Source organism: Emys orbicularis, chromosome 3 (assembly GCF_028017835.1).
Source record: "Emys orbicularis isolate rEmyOrb1 chromosome 3, rEmyOrb1.hap1, whole genome shotgun sequence".
In the NCBI taxonomy this organism is placed as follows: domain Eukaryota; kingdom Metazoa; phylum Chordata; order Testudines; family Emydidae; genus Emys; species Emys orbicularis.
The window spans coordinates 125,735,182-125,754,509 of record NC_088685.1 but is presented as its reverse complement, the minus strand read 5'-3'; the positions used below and the strand labels follow the sequence as shown (position 1 = coordinate 125,754,509).

General features: G+C 42.3%; 1 protein-coding gene across 1 annotated transcript in view; it reads right to left on the bottom strand.

Moving 5' to 3' along the window:
• PACRG (parkin coregulated) overlaps window positions 1-19,328 on the bottom strand; it is a 464,395-nt gene that overhangs the window by 315,508 nt on the left and 129,559 nt on the right. Inside the window, exon 2 of the mRNA XM_065401832.1 lies at window positions 5,187-5,321. Coding sequence (XP_065257904.1) covers window positions 5,187-5,321 — 135 coding nt within the window. The remainder of the gene's footprint in view (window positions 1-5,186; window positions 5,322-19,328) is intronic.

The following is a 19,328-nucleotide window of genomic DNA, read 5'->3' as shown; positions in this document are numbered from 1 at the left end:
GTGTCAGCAAAAATCATACCCCTAACTGACATAGCTATGCTGGCAAACATAGACCAGGCCTACCTTCCTGTTTTTGCTGCACAGAAAAGTTTGCCAACCTTGAAATTGGTTTCCATTCTTTTGAAAATGCTAAAATTGTTTTGAAGAATTGCTATTTCTTTTCCTTTTCAGAGCATAATGATTTTTATAATTAACCTTTATCACCTAAATAATCCTGATTTTCCAAACATTCTGGATAATGATTTTGTGTTTTCCTCCAGGTCACTGATTAAAATAGAGTGGAGCCAAGAACAGATCCCTGTGGGACTCCACTACACCCATTTGATGATCATTCCCCATTTACAATTACATTTTGAGACCTATCACTTAGCTAATTTTTAATCTATTTAATATGTGCCATGTTAACTTTGTATGGTTCTAGTTTCTTAATCAGAATATTGTGTGGTACCGAGTCAATTGCCCTATGGAAGTTTAAATATACTATATAAACACAGTTACTTTTATCAACCAAATTTATAATCTCATCAATAAAAGATACCAAGTTCCTTTGAAAGGGCCTATTTTCCACAAACACAGGCAGATGCTATGAGTAAGAGGTTCCTGTCTTCTTATTTTAGATGGGAAACTGATTATAGTTTGTAAACCAAGATTGTTTAGACTGGTATTACTTTTTATTCTTAAGGGTATGTCTCGGGGGGGGGGGGAGAGGTGTTGCAGGAGTTGTTTAGTACTTTGTCTATTTGTTATTCTTTCAAGTGTGGGTCAATTTTTTTTTTATTTTTGTATAGAGCACTTTTCTAGTCCTAGATTATAAATATATTTTATCTATTTATTTGTTTTCCCCTATCAGGGGGAAACAGCCTTTAAAAAAAAAATCTGAACAATAATATAAAAAAAAGAAGGGGAGGGAGAAGAAAGAGTCTAATATGACTGCCTTTGAAGCACAATACCAAGGAGATGCCCTTTGCCATGGTAAATTTAAAAACCTACAGTAAGAGTTAACTTTGTTGTAGAAGAATCTAATTTACTTTGGCCTCTATTGAAAAAAATCCACTGAATAGTATTGTGTCTCCAGTTGATCAGATAGAGATCAGACATTGTCACAACCCCGCAAAGTCATAAAACGCACATCTCCTTTCATTTTCCATTGTGAAATTGCAAATTATAAATGGCAAAAGGCAACTCAACAAACTACACATCCAGAATAAACCCTCTGGGAGTGCAGGCAAAGCAGATCTCTATACTAGCTCCAAATAAGATGGCACGGAGGGGCCATTCAATCCACACTTACGCCTGGGTTTTATTTCCTCTAAACATCTGCATATTCCCCTGCACTAAGCCCCTTTACTTGAGCTTTACACAGGAAGGGATGAATTCAGACCTCCAGGGCACTGTCTAAATTAGGGGAAAAGGTGGTGTTTTAAAAACATATTAGCTAACATGGTTTTATTAACACAGTTTTAAACACTACTTAGCACCTTTTGTAGAGAGGATTTAATACCTTTAAAACCATGTTAGATAGTTGTAGTCCTCCACTGATACTGTTCTCAAACCAGTACAACTCTACCAGTGCATATGAGAGGAAAATCAGGTCCTAATTATGGCTCAAATTCTGCACACGGGGCTTGTCTACACATGGAATAGCTATTCTGCTTTAAATTCACACCCTACTTTATTCTAGAATAACTTTCATGTGTAGACAACTCCCTAAATGGGACTAATCACATACTTAAAGTTAAGCATGTGTATAAGTGTTTGCAGGTCTGTGTTTGCTTACTAGACACAATAAACCCCTCTCTACACATATTGTTAGACCATTGATCTTAGTTTTTATATAAATCTCAGATTTTTTTTCAGCTAACTGAAGACCACCATGTTGAGTCTAACCCCAGCTATAATGGAATGATTGAGTGATCAACACATTTTTTTCACTATTTTAACATCTCATAATTATAATTATTTTACATCATGTTTTAATAATTATTAGAAAATTAAATATTGTATATTTCATGGGAAGGAAGAACATCCTGAGGTGTTTTCCTTTGTCAGAACAAATCGCGTTTTTGAGACTCCCCTTACATTAGCTCTGGTGCACCACTGAACAGACAAGCTAATGAGTGAAATGAACCATGACATGCATCTCATATAAACAGAACAAGAAAAAACAGTAAAATCATGATACTATGAGGTTATATCAGGACTAAAATATCTATAATAAATGTGACATCATTTATTTCTTCTCTGCTTGTCCTTGTTTCAGTAAAACTGGCTGATATATGGAAATAAAAGCAATAGAAAGAAGTTTCTATATAGCGTTTTCTAGAAAAACCTCTTCCAAACATTGTATCATTAAAGGCAACATCTAGTTTCATTTATTAATACAGTTCTAGCAAACTCTCTAAAGGAAAACAAAGTTTTTGACTGAGAAATATTAGATCATTGTTTTCATGATTTAGGCAGATTTAGAAGTCAATATAATGGATGAAAATTAGTATTGGGGTGTATGCCTGTATTTGAGCTATGTGTCTGTGTCTTAAAACAAAGAGAAAAATATAAACCCTACCCCCACAGCTATTAGCATGTGTATGAACACCACTCTCCTCATCTTGCCCACAGTCCTGCAATAGTAGGCATCCTCCCAACTGCCAGGATCTCTACCTGGTCCCCTCGTAAGGTAAGGTGGGAACCAAGAAAAGCCCATCTTCCTTCCACCTTACCCATTTTTCAGTGTGTGCCTTAAACTGCATAGTAATCAATGGTATAATTTGGTCATCTGACTGGGATTAGGAATATCAGAAAGGGCCTGGATTGCAATCCTACCTCTCGCTGACCGTATTATTGTATTATGGTCCAACATGTTACTGCAGAGGTTGAGAGAGCCATTAGGGCCAGGAGAAATGTGAACTATGAGAAATGAGAAAGCCTTTCCTGGATTATGTTTGCGGCACCGTAGCACATTGAACATAGCCTGTGATTACCCAGGGCCATTCCATTCCAACACAATTCACCTTTCAGACATTGGGAACAACTTATTTATTCTAGACATTAAGATTTGCTTGGAAGATTGGCTGTATGCAAATTGTCTTGGTTACTAGCCAAGCAGTCACTAGCAGCATCTAGTGGCAAGATGGTTCTAGTGGTGGAAATATGTAGGCCAATTAGCAATTAAAATGGGGTAAAAGTGGTTGGAATCTCTCAATTTGATGCTATGAGGTTAGAAATTGAAATACCTCAGGACACTGATCCGCAATGGCAGAAAATGCTGGAGATCAGTTTAAGGCTAGTTAGACCTCTTTATGAGTTTAGAGTGAATAAGCTAAGTCCTGGAAGGTAGCATGGCCAAATCAATCCATGGACCAGTCAGAGGGGATATTGGAATCTCCCAGTTTTCACTGAGAACATGGAAAAGCTATGGTTGAGAGGTTGGCTGCAGGTTCCCCTTGTTGCAAGAACTATGTCTTGTTTCCCTGCATTGATTTAATAGTTATATGAAATAAAGTTACAGTCTGTTCCATGTTTCCCACAAAACAAGTGCCCTTTTTAAGAACATAAGAACGGCCATACTGGGTCAGACCAAAGGTCCATCTAGCCCAGTATCCTGTCTTCTGACAGTGGCCAATGTCAGGCGCCCCAGAGGGAATGAAAAGAACAGGTAATCATCAAGTGATCCATCCCCTGTCGCCCATTCCCAGCTTCTGGCAAACAGAGGCTAGGGCAGGAGTGAAAGTGGGCCAGTCCGGGCCGGTACGGGTACGGCGCACCGATAAAAAGTGGCCGCCAGTCCGGCCCGTATGCAGCCGATGTTAAAGCGCTGCTCCCCTGTCCCCCAAGCCACCAATGGAAAAGGGGGGGGGGAATGAGCAGCTGCCCTGGGGCCGGAAATTTAAAAGGGCCCGGGGCTCCCAGCCACCGCTACCGCCCAAGGCCCCGACCCAGAAAGTGTTACTTTCACCCCTGGGCTAGGGACACCATCCCTGCCCATCCTGGCTAATAGCCATAGATGAGCCTATCCTCCATTAACTTATCTAGTTCTTTTTTTAACTCTGTTATAGTCTTGGCCTTCACAACAACTTATAGCCTGGTAAGTAAAAAGCTATATCTGAATAACCAGTAATTAAACTGCATACTTTCACTTACCACACTATAATCCTAATCCTGCTCCCATTGATGTCAGTGAGAGGAGGATCAAACCTTGTATTGTGAAATCCCCCTTCCATTCACTGAATTAACAGAGCTATATTTTTAAATTAGGATCATGTTTGACATGAACAATTCAAATTCTACAAATCTGATGTATTTTTCCTCATGTATATCACGCTCATCCTGTGTAACTATTATTCTGTTTCCAGAAAAATCTTTTTCTAGCCCAATAAATAACACAAAAAGTAAAGTAATTCTTTGATAACAAAAATAATTAAATAGCAGGAGCAGGTTAAAGATCAGCATTCATTTTTCAAATTAAATTTAAAAGCCTGCTCTAGTTACTTAAAAGATTGGCAAGTTTTACAAATAACATCACTGAGCCTTTTAGAGGGAAACACAGACGCATTAGAATGGAGTCATTAGGCAATACATTTATTTTGAAGCCAATTAACCTTTTGTCAGAGAAATGTCGGAGCCGTAATGGTTTCTGCAGTGGAGGTCAGCCTCTAACAGGGGCACGTATGACAGCGATTACGCTGCCTGACATATGCTGCAGACTGAGAGTACAGCCGTGGAATGAGAATTTGCCTTCGTTTGTATTCTGCTCTGCATTTCCAGGGAGCAGGCAATCTTGACCTATCCATTTAGGTAATTAAAGCTTCCATTTGGAAGTGTCCTGCAGGAAGGTGAAATCTGGGAGAGATAAATGGCTGCTGTTCACTGTATCCAGCTACTTCTATCATTTGATGGACTGCCTGAAATAGGCTGGGTTGCCAGGTCCTCATAGAAATAGAGACGAATTGGGCAGGAGACAATACTCTAAGGCAAAGCAACTCTGTCATCTTCCTTTTTGCAACATATAATTTAATTGTTAGCCAAGGTAGATAGCTGACTCAGGGGGCCTTTCTCTAACAGCTCCCCCACCATCTTCCATTTGCTAAGAAATTACTCCAGTTTATTTACTTATAAGCCAACTTTGTTTGGCAATGAGATATGTCACTTCAATAAATGCAGCTGGCTGTTACAGCTGTGCCCTGACTTACCTTCCAGGCTATTTTATTTCCTCTTGTATCATGCTCAAGGGCAATTGGGAAGTCTCCTCGCTCATAAAACTTGCGAAATGCTGTAGGCTTCGTTGGTCTTTCTTTAAATGCTCCTGCAACTGGGGGTCCTCTTACCTAAAAAACACATAAACAAACAAACCATAATGCAACTGCATTTTTTAAATAAAAATGCTGAAATTTGTTTAGAAACATTAGTGGTTTAAAAGGGGTTGATAAGATAGCAGGTGGCACTGATTTCACTCTTCCCATGTTACACTTCTTTTAATTTAAGTGTCCTGTTAGGGTTTTTAATAGACATTAAAGGAAAGGAGTATTACTCTTAAATTTAGTATTATTCTTTAGAATTTTGTTTGCATTGTCCGGTAGGTACTAAATGTATTGTAAATGTTTTTTGGATCATCCCATGAAAAATTGTCTTTTCATTTTAAACTCTGCATCAGTTTCCACACCTTTTAAAAATAGAAATAATACTACGTGCTCACAAGTTTTACAATACTGTACATGTTTTAGGAGGTTTCATTACTTCTGGTTTGTAAAGCAGTTAACATATAAAGCAATACATAAGTGTAAATTATTTTTATCAGCATCTAGAAGAACACGTCTCCTTGGGAAGCATCTTTCTATTTGCTTTAATATGAAAGTAAGACACAAATCACTTCCTCTTTGCTTTTTGGCATGGGAGAGGGGAGAGATACACACAAATACTGGCTACAGCAGTAGGTAGATGTTTAAGAGGGAGAGGTTTCTAAGCAGTCCTGAATGTACAAACAGCATGTTTTTGGCAATATGGGCTTTAGGAGGTGTGTCCAAGAGAAGGGAGTGGAGCTGGAGTAGGCCAACAAACACAACAGTATCCTCCTTATAATGTGCAGAAATTTTTTTACAATGTCTAGTTAAAGTTAATGTGACCCCCATCAGCATTAACTTCTGCAAAACAAAACCACCATTCTGTGCCTTCTATAAGCAAATTCACTAAAATCAATGCATTAATACTGGTGTAAAAGAAGAATCAGGCCTGGAAATAAGGCCTTGTCTCCATGGGGAAATGGACCAACATAACTATTATGGAAAAAGTAGTTCCAGAATAGCTCCCCATTGTGATACTTTATTCTGGAATAAAAATGAATTTATGTCTCCGATCCCTCATCACCAATGGGGACTGCAACTTGGGGGCTCTGCTTATTATAGGGGGCACCTTCCCAGTCAGCAGAGATGAAGTGCTAGACCGGAGTAGCAGACATTAGTACATCTTAGCCTGGTCCTGCCCCCTTGCCACCAACAGGGACAATGATTGGCAGCAGTGGTGAGTGAGAGGGCTCCTCCTATAACAGAAGGCATTTCCCAGAAAGCAGGGACTTGTGCTTGTTTTTTTGTTTTGTTTTTTTCTTTGTAATTTTGTTCATCTGCCAGTCACCCATAGCTCCTCAACACATGCATCTTCTGCATCATAGTATCCATTCATCCTCTTCCTCCCCCGCCCCTCCCATCCCCTTCCCTCAGTGGCTCCATCTTGCCCTCTACAATCCCCACCATCTCTACCTACTCCTCTTCCCCTCTTCGCACTGATCTCCTACCTTCTTCCACCAGCACAAATCTAGGTCCCACATCCTCCTCCATATGTCTGGTTACATTTGTCCTAACCCTGACTCTCACACCACCCCCACCATTTGCACCTCACACATGCCTCCCCACCACTGCCTCTGCTTCTCTTGTGCCATCATTCCTAAAGTCACACCTATACCCCCTTCCTTCCTTCCCTTCTCTTTCTGTATCTCTTCTCCTACTGCCTCCACTTCTCTCTGCATAGGATCTTGCCAATTTCCTCCAAGAGAAAATTAGCATAATACAACATGATCTTCTCCTTCCCCTTGGCTTGCCTTCCTGTCCCCTCCTACACCTCTTCTCCTTCTTTCTTATCACAGATGCAGAAGTTTCTTGTCTGCTCTCCTCCTCTAACCTCATCACTTGCCTCAGTGACTCCACCCCATCCTCTTTCCTGATCTCCCTCTTGTCCACTCTCATCCCCTCCCTCTTACTCTTCTCTTTAACCTGTCACTTCCTCTGGTGCTTTCCCCTCACAATACAAAGCTTTGGTCTCTCCCATTTAAAAAAAAAAAAAACTTACCCTTGATCCCATTTGCCTCTCCAACTCCCACAACATTTCCCTTCTCCCTTTCATCTCTAAACTTAGTCAACACACTGTCTGCAATCACTGACTGGAGTTAGTCTCCTCCAATTCTATCCTAGACCTTCTCCAATCTGGCGTCTGCCCCTTGCACTCCACGGAAACGGCTCTTGCCAAAATCTATAATGATGTCTTCCTAGCCAAAGCTCATAATCAACACTACATACTCATCTTTCTTGACATGTCTTATATTCATAGATTCCAAGGCCAAAATGGACCCTTGTGATCACTGACACAATCAACCATGGTCTTCTTTAAGTCCTGTCCTCTATTGGCTTCTGTGACTCTGGTCTATTCTGGTTCTTCTCCTAGTGATTCTGCTCCTATCTCTGTAGTCACTCCTTCAGCATATCCTTCAGCGGATCCTCCTCATCCCCCCTCCAACTTTCTGTGGAGGAATCCATAGGGGTCTGTCCTTGGTCCTTTCTCTTCTTCCTCTATCCCTTATCTCTGGGTAATCTCATCTGCAAACACAAATTCAAGTACCATCTCTGTGCTGATGAATCACAAATCTGCCTCTGTAGTCCAAACCTGTCTTCTTCTCTCCAAATTAAAATCTCGTCTCATTTCTCTGACATCACCTCATGGATGTCTAGCTGTCAGCTCAAGCACAATATGGTTACAACTAAGTTCATAATTCCCTACTATCTCCTTTCTCAATCATTGTGAGCAATATCACTAGGGCTGGCCAGAAAATAAGAATTCCATTTCACAGAATATTATGAAGTTTCAGAATTTCATTCCATATCAGAACAAAAGCGAGACTTTTCAAAATTTTGGGAAAAAACAGAGAGAGGGAAAGACACACCCTAGAGGGAAAGACACACACTAGAATAAACTGGTGGCTAGGGTACTCAGCTGGGATGTGGAAGAATTATGTTCATGTCCCTACTCTCCCACATCAAAGGTGAATGCCTTAACAACTAGGATATTGGCTATTTTGAGATGGGTGGGGGGTGTCTGTCTCTCTTTGACCAGGAAGTCCATCCTGGACTTGAGATACTTTGCTGTTGAAACCAATATGCTTCAGTGAAAAGTTTCAGTTTCGACAAAAAAACCCAACGGTTTGTTGAAAAATTTCCGACCAGTTCTAAACACTGTCCTGACTGTCTCTCAGGCCTGTAACCCAGGTGTCATCTTAATTCAGACCTCTCTCTAACTCCTCATATCTGTGTTCCATCTAAGTATTGAAGTTTTTTTTCAATAACATTTATATATTATGGTCTTTTCTATCTATCTACACACCTAAAACTGTCATCCACGCTTTCAGTATCTTGATTATTCCAACAACCTTTTGCTTGGCCTTGACAAATCAATCTTTGGCCTGCACATATCCATTCAGAATGCTGCCGCAAATATCATTCTCCTAACCCATTGCTTTGACCATATTAGCCCTCTCTTTGCATCCTTCCACTGGCTCCTCCCTATCATGCCAAACATAAGCTACTTTTCTTCACATTCAAGGAGCTTCATGGTCTATCCCCACCCTGCCTATCATCTCTCATTCGCTATCGAGATGTTAACCACTGCCTCGAGTTAGCCAATGATGCCAGTCTTCCTCATCCACTTGTTACATTTTCAGGCAAGCACTTTTGCGCTTTCTCCCATGATGCCCTTCACTTGAGAGGAGCTCTCCATAAGTATCCAGAAAGCTATCTTATTACCTTTTTTCAAATTCCTCCTTAAAACTCTCCTTTTCCTCGATGCCTTACAATAAACTTGACAACCATTAAGCCATGGGTGTGCTGCTACCACTATTTATCATGATGACCAATACTGTCTGATTGTTTCCTTGTACTCCCCCATATATGTGTCTGTATATGTCTGATGTTTCATCCGATATTTAGATTATAAGCACTTTGGGGCAGGGACCATCTTTTTGTTCTGTGTTTGTATAGTGCCTAGCACAATGGGGTCCTGGTCCATAACTAGGGCTCTGAGGCACTATGATAATATACATAAATAAATAAATAGGCAATTTTATTCCGGAATAGTGTCCAGCCAGGAGAGTTATTCCAAAATAGCTCAATTATACTGGAACAGTTATTCCAAAATAGATATGCCAATCAATTTCCCCTGTGTAGATAAGGCCTAACTTTCCCACTTCCACGATTCTTCCTTTATAGGGGATTCTTCTGAAAGAAGACAGGGTCAGGCAAATATCCTTTGCCTAATATTTTTTCTTCTTGTAGGATAGGTTTTATTGGCTGAGCAAAGTGAGGTCTCAGCAAATGGAGGACTGTGGTGCTTTTACAGAGCAGTGGGTGTGCAAGGGTCTGGACTGGAATAGCCAGGATTGCTTCAGATCAGGAGCTATATTGGCTGAGTAGGAATGAGGCTGGAAATTTGCACAGTAACTCCCCTCACACTATCCCTGGCACAGACAAGATCATTTACTTTTGTCCAGTCAAAACTATTTTTGTTCATATAAACAGTGCTCATTTGATGCAGAATCCTTTGCCTGCAGTACCAAATGGGTCTGTCAAGGGGAGAGATGGTCAAGAAAGGCAGTAGAGTTAGGGTTTAAGGTTAGGGTTAGGGTTACTGGAGGGAGACAGTGAAGTTTGGTGGAGTTTCCCCTGATGTCACAATGATGCTGTTCAGGCTCCTCTGCCTAAAGCACCAAATGAGCACCATCAAGGGGAAGCTGTTGATATGAAATTGATAAAACAACAAAGAGAAGAAGATGACTTAAAAACCACAACATTTTTGTTGGAAACTTAATTTTTTTTTAAATTTCCTACCCCAAAATTGGCATTTTCCAACCAGGTCTAAGAGGACAATTACTTATTTATGTAGTGCTGATGAAATATTTGATTCTGTTTATTTAAAGCAACCCAATGTCTCATAAATGCATACAGTATGTCCCTATTCATTTAAAACACAAAAATGATTAAATTATCTTTCTCAGAACCTTCCAGGTATATGAGTTCTCAACCTTTAAGTGGGGGCAAATGTTGTGATTGGGACACTGGAGTAAACTAAACAATACCGCATAATCTCTAAATATTAAAAAATATACAACATTAAATTTCATCTGCCATTTTGTTGCCCAGTCACCCAGTTTTGAGAGATCCTTTTGTAGCTCTTCGCAGTCTGCCTGGGTCTTAACTATCTTGAGTAATTTTGTATCATTTGCAAATTTTGCCACCTCACTGTTTACCCCTTTTTCCAGATCATTTATGAATATGTTGAATAGGACTGGTCCCAGAACAGACCCCTGGTGGACACCACTATTTACCTCTCTCCATTCTGAAAACTGACCATTTATACCTACCCTTTGTTTCCTATCTTTTAACCAGTTACCAGTCCATGAGAGCACCTTCCCTCTTATCCCATGGCAGCTTACTTTGCTTAAGAGCCTTTGGTGAGGGACCTTGTCAAAGGTTGTCCCTACATGTTATGGATTCCATTGTTATACCTAGTGACAAAGGCATTATGAAAGTTTTCCATTACATTTTTAACAAAAAAACCCTCCCTTTTACAACTTGAGAAAAATACTTCACTGCAATATTGTAGTTAGAAAGACTAAGATCAGAGAGTAATTGATCGCTTCCAGTTAATTAAAGGCTAATATTCACAATGGCAAAGTATACGAAGCAATAAACAGCTTTTGAGGTTCGTTAAATGCCAAAGATAAGTTGAAGAGTCTGGTAATTGCAAAAGTCCTTTAATGCAGTTCTATGCTACTGAATGTTATTCCTGCTATGTGACAAGATAAAAGATACAAGCCATTAAACAAAAAAGGGGAAAAAATCCACAATTTTTCCTTGCTTCATGGGTGTTTAAAACCATTTGTACTGTTATTTTCTTGGACTTTTCAATGACAGCACATTAATAACATGAGCTAGACAGATTATTATTTGAGGGCAGATTTAAACAAGGATTAATTATTTGAGGACAGAACTACAGGGATAACTTTTCTAAGGAGGGAAACAAGATGTAAAAACACCATTGGACCTATAAAAGAAAACAAAAAATTGTATATTTTGCAAGGGCAAACTGGTGGTGTTGATTCAAACTAGGTAAATATATATGGGAACAGCTGACTGTTACTCAATTGTATGTGCAAATACATGTTTTCTCAGTCATAAAAAGTGAATAACCGTTCAAATGCTGGTATGGAAAATGAATGACATGATCACACACATGTAGTCTTAGAAAGGGTTAATATTATTAGTAAGAGCCTTAGTTTTTAGACTTCCTAAAACTATGATTGGCTGAGATCATTCTATTGTTTCCATAATAAATCTTATGAACAACTAATAGCACAGAATATATTTGGTAAGTTTGTAAGATATTATTTGAAAGGTTTAAAACAGATTTTCATGTTCTTTGATTCATATATTTAGATGCTGACTAGAAAGGCAGAAAAGTCTGGAATATCACTCTTCCTGGAGGCTAATCAGTTCTTATTAGATGGGTTCTTGATGGTGAGTGGATTTACCAGCTTTTATTTACATAAATCTTCCAGAATATTTAAAAAATATTTAGCAGTTACAAAGTTATTGGTATCAGAAGTCATCTGACTACCAGTTAAGGTGCTGGGTTTTTTCCATGGATTGTTTCACCTGAAAAATTCTTTGCAATCTTAATTGCAGATTATTATGGTACTGTATTCTCATCTTGAACGATGGAGAAAGTTGGTTAGGAAACCAAAGGGCTACATTCTGATTCTTTAAACTCAAACTGAGCATGGGGTATGTGTGGGAAGTGGTGTTATACTAGCAGAGTGGGGTTCAATGAGCCATTCCACCTTCACATGGCAGATGTAAATTAATGGAGATATCCTATCTCCTAGAACTGGAAGGGACCTTGAAAGGTCATCGAGTCCAGCCCCCTGCCTTCACTAGCAGGACCAAGTACTGATGACAGGATGGCTCAGGGAACTGGAATGGCAGAACATTCACCAGTGTTCTTTACAACTCATCCAAAATGGAGCAGTGTTTACTGGTAAGTGGTTATACTCCTCAAGCCACTTCAGGGTTGGGGACCACCACCTGTGCAACAGTAACACCCCCTGCTATCCAGTCCCAACAGAGCACCACTCTACCTGGTTCCTGTACAAGAGTGCTGGGACACAGGGGATTTCAGAGAGTAGCAAGAGTAGTGGGAGTAGAACCCCTTTCCCTCCATGTCCCAAGGGACCTCCTCCACCTCTGCCAGGCACAGTAGGTGCTTGACTTCCTGAATGAGGAGTTGCTCATGAGAAGGGTCCCTGAAAAAGGACGGGGAAGAGGTGGGGTGGGAGGCAGAGACGGCCGAGAATTTCAGGGAATAGCCTCAAGATACAATCTTTAGTACCTAGCAGTCTGAGGTGACCTGCAATCAGGCCGAATGGTAGGGACGGAGACGGTGGAGGAAAGAACCAGGTGGATCCAGGGAGATGACAGGGGCGTCAAGCACACCCTGAAAATGAGCACTTCTGGCCCCCTGGATGCTTTGATGGGCTGTGCGGGTGAACAGGAGAAGGAAGGATGGCGACAACTAAAGCTCCTGTCTCTATCCCTTCTCCTTGAGACCCCTGTCGAGGCTGCCAAGGCCTTGGCAGCAAGGGCGACCGGTACTGCTTCCTTGCAGGCTGTGGCGTATGCATACCCAGTGAGCGAAGGGTGGCCCAAGTGTCCTTCAACCATGCAGCCTCGCGTCCATCTGCTCTGCAAAGAATCCATTCCCATCAAATGGGAGGTCCTGGATTGAGGACTGCATTTCTTGGGGCAGGCTAGCAGTCTGAAGCCAGGAGCTGTGCTCATGACCACCGCCGATGCGACCAACCTAGCCACTGAGTCAGCTGCATCCCACACCATTTGAAGAGATCACCTTGCTGCCGCGGTACCCTCCTCCACCAGGGTGCTGAATTCCTGTCCAAATCCTGGGAGAGGGACTCCTTGAACTTATGAGGGAGTCCCATAAGTTAAAATTGTACCTGCGCAAGAGAGCCTGGTGGTTTGCCACCCAGAACTGCAGGCTGGCTGTCGAATAAATTTTCCTCCTGAAAAGGTCCAGTCTTTTGGCTTCTTTATTCTTGGGGGTTGAACTGGTGTGCCCCTGCTTGTCCTTTTCGTTGGCCACAGAGACGACCAGTGAGCCTGGACATGTGTGGGTATATAGGTACTTGAACCCTCTGGCCAGGATGCAGTACTTCTTTTCGGCCTTTTTGGAGGTGGGAGGGATGGATGACGGGGTTTGCCTTGGCAATTTTCAGGACTTCATCATGCACTGGTAGTGCAACACGAGGAGGGGTAGAGGCTAAGAGCACATTTAACAAGGTGTCCGCATGCTCGGCCATCTCCTCCACCTCTAAACCCAAGTTCTTGGCACCCCATCAAAGCAGGGCCTGGTGTTCTTTAAAATCGTCCGGAAGGCTGGCCCTCGAGGGTCCCACTGCCACCTCGTCTGGGGATGAGGACAACAATTGAACCGCTGCGGGAGACCCTGGGGCATCATCTCCCGTGAGGGAAGGGGGTTTTGGGGTGGGCACTGACTCCTTTACCCCAACGTCCGAGTGCGTTTCCCACACCGAGCCTGGTGCCGCTGGTGCCATTAACCATTACTCCGAGGCAGTGGCCAAGAAGTGGTGCGAAGGGGGCATCGGCATCACTCCATGCACTCCAATAGGGCCACTGCACTGGCCACTGGCTGTGCTGCCAAGGCAGTGCCGTAGAAGTCGACGCAGCCTGCGATGCCCAATCACGCCAGTGATGCCTTGGCAAGGGGCTAAACTGCCCTTCCATGCCAGAGGAATCCCCTTCTGGTGACCATACAGGAGCCGTCGATGCCTGCATTTGTCAGCTGACCATCGCCGCTGGACACTGGCACTTTGAATAGGAGGACTGGTGCCGGGATCAGGAGGACCGGTATCACAACAGAGATTGTTCCCACGGAGCAGGTGACGGGGACTGTGACGGGATCCCTGGGGTGCAGCCTGGGATTGTGGGACCGCTGTGCCCCCTTAACTCTCCAGCCTGGGTTGTCTCTCACAATGCTTTGCTAGTGGCAAGCAGCAAACCCCTCCAGGTGCTGTGATCACTCAGCACAACAGCATGTGGATCCCCACACCCAGCTAACTTGCATTAATGCTCCCAGAGCCACTCATGAATCGCACAGAGAAAGGCACCGGCCAAATCCCCCCAGCTCCCAGCCTTGTACCTCAGGAACATACCATCTTGCACTGCTCAAGATGAAAAATACAAATTTACTAATTGGTTCACCACTTCATCAATGGAAAGTGGATATACACGAGACTTTGCAAACCTGAGTAGATTTGCCACACACTTCATGTAAACTCACTGGTAAAGATAAACAGTAAAACAAATGTATTGACTACAAAAGATAGATTTTAAGTGATTATAAGGGATAGGCAAAAAGTCAGAGTTAGTTACCAAAAGAAAAGAAAATATAAGCATGCAGTCTAAACTCTCAATCCTATTAGAGGGGGCAACATCTAGATTAAGCAGTTTTTCTTACCCCACTGGATACTGCAGTCCTTAATATACAGATTTGTCCCCTAAACCAGGGCCAGTCTCCTCTGTGAGAGTCTTCAGTCTTCTGAGTATCTTTGTTGCTTGCAGCATACATGGGAGCATGAGAAAGGCCCAGCATGGGGACCCTGTGTTCTGTTTTATACCCTCAGTCCCATGTGCTTGGAGAACACAAGTCCAGGCATGTCTGGTGGACATTGCTGAGTCCCCAGGCAAGGTTGAGCAATTCCCCTCGTATGGCCTTATGCAGGTGAGTCATTGTATTGTAGCTCCCTTGCTGGACAATGGCTGGTTATGTCTGTTCACCACCCACCCGCGTGTTGGTTACCTCCCTTATCATTGTCTCTGCAGAGCTAATATCTGGGCATCTCCCAAACGCACAGCATATTTTTGTGACAACCATATAACACATTCTCATAACTTAATGGTATACATATTTAGGCAGAAAAATGACGTTCAGCAGATCATAACCTTTCCCCTGATACCTCACACGGCCTGCTTTATACTCAATATCACAATTATATATAAATGAGAAATATGAGGGTTACAGGATGCTCCCCCAAGGTATAGAATGTCACAGGGACTTGCACTGAGAAGACAACCGGTGGGAGGGCAAATGGTGCCGGTAATACGGAGACCGGCGCCTCCTCCTAGGTGACCCACGTCGACAGGGTGGAGACCGCGAACGCAGTACCGGTGATCTAGGGCGAGCTCCTGAGGATCATGGCTGCAAAACTGGAGATATGCAGCGCAGTCAGAAAGCGCTGCCTCGGCTCAGGAGATTGGCGGTGCTCAACTGCCCTCTAGGGGGTCTTGGCAGCTGGTTTGCCCTCATAAGGAGCCTTTGCCGCTTCCTTCAGCACACGCTGTGCCGACAGCGCTGGCCTCTGCTCTCTAGGTGCCGGGAGAGCCTGGGAAGGCATCAATCCTGCCACAAGTCTGGGTCCCCTACCGCTCCTGGGAGTTGGCGGTGGATCCTTTGGGGGGCTAAGGGCCCCAACAGGGGAGGCATGTCCATGTTGCTCTGGTGGGGGCCGGCGGCCCAAACTGGGTCCTTGCCCAATACCCCATGTCCTTCCTTGCCTGGTGCTGGGGAGCCGTGTTTCTTTGTCTTCTTTCTGGGCACTGGCAATGGAGAGTGGTACCAGGCGGAGCCCGGTGCCAGGGGTGCGCCACACCAAAGCCGAGGTACTAGGGGTAGAGTCTGGCCGGGATGGCTCGGAAGCCGGTCAGAGGGCAGACTCCATGAGGAGAGCCCTCAAACAGATATCACACAATTTCTGGGTCCGGGGGCGAAAATTTTTACAGATGCGACCACTTGTCCTTCACATGTGATTCCCCCAAGCACTTGAGGCAACTGCTGTGGGGGTCACAAACAGGCATAGGCCTCTTGGAGTCCGAGCAGGGCTTAGACCCCGGAGACCAGGGCATGTCCCACCTGGGACAACGTCCCCGATGGGACTCTTACTTCTAACTACACTTAACAACTACTTAGCACTAACTACTATGAAAAAACTATTTAAAAGACACTAAGACTCGAAGTCAGAAGAGACAAAACCTATGCAAGGAAAGGCACTCCGACTAATTACCACAGGTGGTAAGAAGGAAATGAGGGGGCGTAGGGCCGGCGGCGCCTGACATGCCAACTAATGAGCTCGGCACTTAAGTGGGCACCACAGCCGACCCTACAGATACCGCTAAGGCAAAAATCTCCGACGACCGCACACATGGGCATGCGCTCACCTAGAATGGAATCGACATGAGCAAGCACTTGAAGAACTGGTGCCTTCCTTAAAATCGTCCGTTTGTCGCTCTACAGGTACATGGCCTCATTTCCCTCTTGGCACTTGCAGTCATTTACTCAAGACAGGAACTGAGAATACGGTACCCCCTTTGTGAGTGGGAATAAGTTATGAAGGGCCTTGAAAGTGAAGACAAGCAGCTTATGTTTGATGTAAAAGTGAAGGGACCAAGAGACCAGAGAAAAGACCAGACATAAGGATGCTGCAATAATTGAGATGTACATTTATAAGAACCTGGACAATAGTTTTAGCTGTGTGGGTGGACAGGAAGGCCATATGTTAGAGATGTTCTGAAGAAAGAATCTGCAAGATTTAGCTATAACCCATATGTGAGGACTTAGAGAGAGGTCTGAGTCAAAAATGATGCCCAGGTTCCAGGTCTGAGTGACAAGCAAGATAGTGATGATGTGCACGTATAGCCAAAGAAGTCAAAGAATGTTGCAGCTGTTATTCACAAAACAAAAATCCCTATGTCTTTCTAGAGGATATAAGCCTTTTGACAGTCTTACAAAATTGTCATGAAAATTTATGAATACAGGCACAAAAATCTATTTACTCATGCTTTACAAAGTTATTCTCTTGGAATGGAAGGGCAAGAAGATATATGTCAGGCTGCAGTACCAGTAACCCAAGACTACACAGAAAGTACGGCCTTTCTGTCCATAAATACTTATGGATTGGGATATTTACCTCTTGTGTATAAAGGTCACCTATTCCCCTCAAACCAAAATACTGTATAAAGCAGAGATGCATAGGAGATGCTCAAGAAAAGCCAATGGCTTACTACTGCCATAATCTCCAGTGTCACTATATATTGAGCCTGCAGAGATCCTGCTGAGAAGTTCATCTATCCAGCATTACTACTGTGCTTTCTGACCAGTGCCATACACTGTTAGTTGCAACAAGCTTTTCCAGTACACTATGAACTTCACTGTAACTATCAATTTCTTAATTGAAGCTGGGTTTTTTTCTCTAATCTAAAACTCCCTTCAATGTGCTTTAAGAATAGGTGAGAAATGCCTTCACTGGGCTAACTACCTAGGGACCTAGGCCAATATTTAGTTATTTCATCCTATCAGATTCTCTTTAGCCTCAGTTTTGTAGACATTGATTTATTAATCTTATCATGTGCATTTCCTAACTAAAGCGGATTGTAGTGATGCTGCAAAACAAATCAAAGAGGGGAAGAGAAAGAAAAAGGTTATAGCCATTGTGTCAAAGTTGTCCCATCACCAGTGTGATTCCTTCAAGGAACAGTCTTTGTCTCCAATCGTCTAGCCTACACTAGTTCCTTCTGACCTGATGTGTCATGTCAAGTACAATCAAGTTATGTAGGTCAAACTGCATTATGTCAGATCATGTATTTAATAATTCAGCATGACACCACATGATGCAACTCAATATGACATGTCACAGTTGAACTACAGACCAATGCTCTAAAAAGGAAATAAAACATAAAGAGGCAATGCCACTCTCAACGATCCACATCAGGCATAGTCACATCCATCTCTGGCACTAAGTCTTGCCAATTATTTCATCATGGAAACAGAAAAAGTCAGTCATTCAAAAATAAAATAAAGCAACCCTCAACACTTCCAACTCATCCATCACAAGGCATTAGAAAAAACTTCAGACTCTTTACTCTTTCCCAGCTATACTTCTTGCCAAATTGTATTAACTACGAATAACTCAAACATTTAAAAATATATGTTCCAGTAAAATAACATAAAACTTTCCAGTATGTCAAGATAAATCATTAAGAATAGCAATTCTAATTTATACAAGTAGAAAGGCATATGAGAACAGCTAGGCATCTGATATATTGTGGCTGCTCCTTATTACACTAATCATCACTACTATGTTCCATTCACCTGTTGTCTCTCAACACATACTCTCACTCTCTGGGGCAAGGCTCATCTTACTGTTATATATGTGTACAGTGACTAGCACACTGGGGCACCAATTCTAATCGGGACCTTTAGGCACTACTGCAATACAAATATTAAATAATAATAAAATGATATATTAAGAGATTCCAAGGCCAGAAGGGAACACAGTGATCACCTATCAGAGGGGTAGCCGTGTTAGTCTGGATCTGTAAAAAGCAACAGAGAGTCCTGTGGCACCTTTAAGACTAACAGATATGTTGGAGCATAAGCTTTCGTGGGTGAATACCCACTTCACATGCGTCTGACGAAGTGGGTATTCACCCACGAAAGCTTATGCTCCAACACATCTGTTAGTCTTAAAGGTGCCACAGGACTCTCTGTTGCTTTTTAGTGATCACCTAGTCTGATGTCCGATATAACTAGGCTTGTCAGAATAAAATTTATTTTTTTATAATTTTGACAGATTATATCAATGTTTATTTTTAAGCATTATTTTCTATTTTTATCAATTTAAATTTTCACACCTCTGAAATTATGGGAGGGGGTGTCAGACAATGATAATTTAATGACAATATGCACTGAGATTTAAAAAGTTAAAAATGTAAAAGTGTTAAAACACAAATTGTCAACATAACATGTCAAAATATATGAAGTAAATATCCTTAAATTAAATTCAAATATATCCTCAAGCAGCATTTTTTTTCACTTTGCCTAACTGTAAATTTTATTTATCGATGGAAATATTTTTTCATGTGTTCAATAAA